Here is a 6,000-nt window from a genome sequence, read left to right as displayed (position 1 = left end):
AAAAGTTACATATTTGATAAATTTATTTTTCAGTGTTTTTTTTATCAAGATCGCTTACCTTCTTTCTACTGCGAAAAAAATGAAATGTACACGGCCAAGTACCTACCTAACTAAATATTTTACGCTATGACCACAGTGAGAGCTTTGTGCACTTCTACATGCAGCATCAAACACTCAATTGCTGAAATATATCAAAGTCTCAACAAACACCACAAATCGCGTGACAAACCAAACTATCAAAATTCAAATTGCAGCGAACAAAGAAGCTCGTAGTGACGTGAATATAAACATGCATGTGCGGTGCGTGTTTGTACAGTCACCTGCATTAATATCTGTCACTGCGGAGCGTGCAAAATATCTGACACGTCGTATCGGCCCTAGAAATAGAGTCGTATCTGATATTTATTGCACGCTTTGTGTCAGGTATTGGTGCTGGTGATTGTATATTTCTAGATCTAAATTACGTAGCACAGTTTTACTCGTTAGGTGACTTCGTGCAAGAAAAATACTGCAAAAAGCATTAGGTATTCTCAACAAAAACAACATTACATCAAAACCAAAAGTCAACGAAAGTTCCGAAGAGCTTAAAACGTTGGCTTAAGAACTGTATAGAGTAGCTTCCACAATTTTTTTTTACTCTAAACTCACTCTTGTCGGACCCTAACTGATTGCTCCTCTCATCTACTCAAAGGTTGACTGGTAGAGATCCTTAAGGATAAGTCCGCTTTGTACAAGTATCTCAAAGTTTGTCAATTGTGTTTGTGTTCTTTTCTTTTGTACAATAAAGAGTTTACATACATACATACATAGCGTTGGTGCCGTATTAGGCATGCCTGAACACGGGTAAAACATGACTGTACTTCGTTAATGCTAACAGATAAGATGCCAGCTGGCATTGGGGGAGCAAACGCGATAGAAAAGCTCTACACTTGTTTACAAGCAGTGAATATATTGCTAAATTGGCAAATCTTCTATATATAAATAAAAACGAATGCGGAACACTACAGAACGGCTGCAAATATTTGAAAGAAATATTCGAAAAACGTTATACAAAAAAGGACTTAAAAATCACCATACAAAAAGTGAGCGAGTAAGACAGAAGATACTTGCAAGGTTTTTAATTTGCGCGGCTCGTTAGGAAATAAAGTTAGGGATCAGGGATCACTGGTTTAAAATAAATATGTACGTCTCAACTTCCAATTCACTTTAAGATAATTATTACAACTCGATTTATGTGAAACAAAACTGTGCCATGCGTCGTGCTAGCCCCACTACAAGATGTCGGAAATATCTGTGCACCTCACTCACTCCGTACTTTAAATAATTGGCGTCTAATGCTCAATATTGCTCAAGCTATGCTAATATTTTTTTGTCACGCGTCTATTCAGACTAGTCTAAGGTAAGGGCGATCTCTGTCTGGGGGCCCTACAAAGCGTCTGGCAATGAAGATTGTGATTTCTAATATAATTCTGAATAAAATATACAATAAAAAAACGGCCGAAGAGCGAGTCGTACACGCCAGGATAGGTTCCGTAGCCATTACGAAAAAATAAAATAATATTTTCCAAAGATTTCGTATTGTGTACTGAATCTTCCAAGTGAAGGTATATTTTATACCTAGGGCTGCATTTACTCTTTAGGGGCTGTTTCACCATCCATCGATTAGTTGTTAATGCGGTTAGTTGTGATGCCGTCTCTATTTGTTTGTTCGAATAGACGGAGACGGCATCACATTTAACCGTCGGTTAACGCTAATCAATGGATGGTGAAACAGCCCCTTAAACTACTAATAATTCTCAAGCGATTTTAGCCGCTATAATTTTCCTTGTAAATTTGATATATTTACTACCATTCTGATTTTTTTCAAATTTTTCTAACGTCATATAGTCAGGTGCACAGATAGTTCAGACGTTATACAAGCCGATGACATTGACCCACCTGATTTCTGCAGCTGATGATCTGCATCGCATGCGTAGTGAAATAAAAAAAATCGTCTCAACTACGCACGATATAAACAACAACCAATGTTTCTATATTGATGAGCATTTCTAATTTTGTCTTTTGGTACAGCTAGCACGGATAGCGAGTCGCCTCATCTCTTGTACATTGAGAAGTTCCGTTTTAAATCTGTTTTTTATATTGACTGCGGAATTGTCTATGAAATAGAGCTACACCTTGCGGGAAGAAGTAATATGGAGTTACTAATACCACATCATTCTGGATCTCTGGAAACGACAAATATTCTGCTACCTTACCCCGGATACTGCTGTAATGTAACTAATTCAAGTCTACTATTGTAGCGACAAAGTTGAATTAGCGAGTTCTCTATAGGTTAGCTATACCGATGGGCTCGCCAGTAGTGTAGTCTCTCGCCCATAGGATTGTGCACTCGTCCTTTTGAGAATGAATAATAATTAATAGTATTCAGTGTTCTGACTTACATTCATTAACTTTCCCAAATCAATAATAACTCGAAGAACACTAAACTATTTTACTTCATTTTTTATTTTGTACTTAAACTAAAGTATTAACATTCAATGTGCTTGTAAGCAGTACTTAATTAATAAAGTTATCGAAATCAGTCTAGACTTGTATACCTATTAAAGATTAATCGTAATAAGTGATGGTAGGATCCCGCAAAATCATATAAAAAATTAGTGATAAGTTTCATAATTCCGGATTAAACAACTCCATACTTCTCACAAAGAAAACACCCACCATCAAAAAAAAAGATCACTTAACAGCCCTTACACCCCTTTCTACCAATTTAGAAAGAATAATGAATTTTTACCGACAAGGAGATTCGCTACTAGCCATCCCATTCAAAAAAATTAAACGCTATCAAATGTTTCGAAATGAACATTTTTATGAATGGTGTAACACAATCTATAGCCTATGACCGCTAAGTGCTTGTATTATTGACATACTTTCACTGAACATTTTAATTATGTTAGTGTTAGAAGTAAATCAGTTGTCATCTAAGTACTACGCTATTATTAAGTGTCTATTAATGATTACTGAACTGATTATATTCTAATGCACATTAGTACAATTATAGTAACGGAATCATCCACAAGAACAAATAAGTTTCGTTTTCATAGTCTATGTGCATTTTTATCTAGAACTTAGCTGCAGTGATACTAGATAATATTAATTTTCTTCATTTTCCTGTGGTAGTTAAAGTGATTGAGGAAATTATATTAAACTTAATTATTACTATTTGTAATTGTAACACAGGGCTGTCCACAGAAAAAAAAATAACTAAACATATTGAATACTTGTACTATTACTTAGTAGCTGGGCGACCGAGCTTTGCTCAGGCTAAAACTCGATAATAAGCGTTTAAACAGAGATAAGACCAAGCTAGATCGATTTGTCATCCCCGAAACCCACATACCAAATTTCATCGAAATCATTGCAGCCGTTTTCAAGATTCTGATTCGTTTTCAAGATATTGCTCGTTTAAAGGTATTAGATTAGATAGATAGATAGATCCTGTGCGCTTACTAAAAGATTAGACTTAACAAGACTTAAATTTTACAGACTTGGTCTAATTTTTTTTAAGGTTTCGTACTTCAAAAGGTAAAATGGGATTTGATTGGATCACTTCGTTGTCAACCCGTTTGTCTGTCTATCTATCTGTACATTTTTAGGACCCTTATCTCACGAACGCGTGGTGGGATCTGGCTGAAATTAATATCAATAGTTCTGCTACCACTCTAAGCAGTTAAAAAATCAAACTTTTAAGTGTATAGGAGAAGGCCCTCTTAGAGGGTTCTGCTATCATTGGATTTTTTTTTTTTTTTTTTTTTTTTTTTATTTGACTGGATGGCAAACGAGCAAATGGGTCTCCTGATGGTAAGAGATCACACCGCCCATAAACATCTGCAACACAGGGGTATTGCAGACGCGTTGCAAACCTAGAGGCCTAAGATGGGATACCTCACGTGCCAGTAATTTCACCGGCTGTCTTACTCTCCACGCCGAAACACAACAGTGCAAGCACTGCTGCTTCACGGCAGGATTAGCGAGCAAGATGGTGGTAGCAATCCGGGCGGACCTTGCACAAGGTCCTACCACCTGCAAATTGTTGTGATTGTCATAGATGCTACAAAATACGAAACCCTCGAGTCGTGCTTGGACAGCCCTGCTGCAAGATAATTAAGTATAAAATTGCGCAAATTGATGATCAATCACTTTCACTATCATTTTAACTGGTAAAAATCAGAAGGTGAAATTCATAGGTTCATAACTTAATTAATCTATACTCTGGTACTTTTGTCTCTGTGCGATTTAAAATAGGAAATTATTAATATATATGATTTATTTACAGATGGACGCAGGCAACATAAGAATACATTTTATGCTCTAGTCTAGTGCAGAAAATCTTCATCTAAGACCAAGATAATCAGACGCCAAAAGCCACGAACAAAAAAGTTAATAAAATGGTTATGTTTGTTTTGAACATTTGTTTCCACTGTCGCTGTTTAATTTCCTCGCAATCGAAGTGAAAAGCAGTGTATAACTTTTTTTTTTTTTTTTATTCAGCTGGATGGTAAACGAGCAAGTGGGTCTCCTGATGATAAGAGATCACCACCGTCCATAGACACCTGCAACACCAGGGGGATTGCAGATGCGTTGCCAACCTAGAGGCCTAAGATGGGATACCTCAAGTGCCAGTAATTTCACCGGCTGTCTTACTCTCCACGCCGAAACACAACAGTGCAAGCACTGCTGTTTCACGGCAGGATTAGCGAGCAAGATGGTGGTAGCAATCCTTGTTCATAATTATTCATTTTTTAATTTTTTTAGTGTACATTTCTTCTGAGTTCCACCAGTTAAGTTACATGAAGTATTAAAATCAAAGAAAACTCGTTCAAGTTGCAATAAGTACATTGCACTTGTCAGCACCATTGCGCTGCAATGTAACGCAAATTGCACAGTTCTTTCCATATGTAAAGCCGAGTTTAGACCTGCAAGAAAAATCGTGCAAGTCGCATTTCATTGCGAGGCCCTAAAGCCAACAAGTTCGTAGTGGTCAATCAGGCACGAATGCATGATTTGCATGAATGCATTTGCATTTGCATGAATTTTCTAGCAGATCTATAATGAGCTTCGAGCCTACGCTAGCTGGCGCGGGTGCACTGCGCGGGCGCGGGTGCAGGCACAATAATCAACGTCATAAATAAGTGATCATTTCTGTACCTTGTCGCTTTTAGTAGTTACACAATTTCGTTTTTTCCGGCGGTTTCTCGGCGGAGCGGGAACGCAGCGCGCACGCGGTGAGCACGCTGCGGTACCTCTGCGATTATTTGCCGCCAGCGTGCCGCCGCGGTGACGCGGACCGTATTATGACCGTACGTGGCTTAATCGCCGCGTCTTCGCGACGGCACCGCGGCGGCGAATAATCGCGGATATACCGCAGCGCGCCGCGTTCCCGCTCCGCCGAGAAACCGCCGGTAGAAAAAAGCTAGTGTGAACAAGCTCTTGCTCGTACCATTTCTCAATAAACGCCCACCCGCTCCGTGTAAACCGCGTCAGCGTTAAGTTAGTAAAGGTAAAACTACACTGTACTCACCGCCTGGTCCGTGCGTGACGACGACGGCGGGTTGGGGAGGCTGGATCTTCGGCTCCGACTTCCGGTTGACGAAGTATTGCGACAACAGCTTGCTCCGGAGTTGGTTGCCCTGACAAGTTCAGTTATTAATTGAGCGAATCAGGCGTTACTTCGCGGTGGTCCGTGGTAATGAACCATAAACTTCTTTGCTCACCCGTGACCTTATGATAGCTATGTATATCCACCAAATGTGCTTTCATGAGCACTGTAAGAACACAAACCCACCACCACACTACACTGACGCGTTTCGAACTCAACCAAAGTTCATCCTCAGAGCAACACAATCGTTCACCGTGCTACTAAATGTTCTGTAATAAACTCTTTTATTGCAACTATAAAATGTGCCCCTATTATAAATGAATACCCTATGCCCTGCTGAGCTC

The 6,000-nt window shown here is 39.1% G+C and overlaps 1 protein-coding gene across 1 annotated transcript in view; it reads right to left on the bottom strand.

The window, feature by feature from the left end:
* The window catches only part of Itpr (Inositol 1,4,5,-trisphosphate receptor), a 185,009-nt gene that overhangs the window by 44,551 nt on the left and 134,458 nt on the right, over positions 1-6,000 (bottom strand). Inside the window, exon 34 of the mRNA XM_074102562.1 lies at positions 645-660. Within this exon, the coding sequence (XP_073958663.1) occupies positions 645-660 (16 nt within the window). The remainder of the gene's footprint in view (positions 1-644; positions 661-6,000) is intronic.

This window comes from Choristoneura fumiferana, chromosome 19, assembly GCF_025370935.1.
Source record: "Choristoneura fumiferana chromosome 19, NRCan_CFum_1, whole genome shotgun sequence".
Lineage (NCBI taxonomy): Eukaryota > Metazoa > Arthropoda > Insecta > Lepidoptera > Tortricidae > Choristoneura > Choristoneura fumiferana.
Note: the sequence above shows the minus strand (reverse complement) of the source record. Positions and strands in the feature narration are given on the sequence as shown.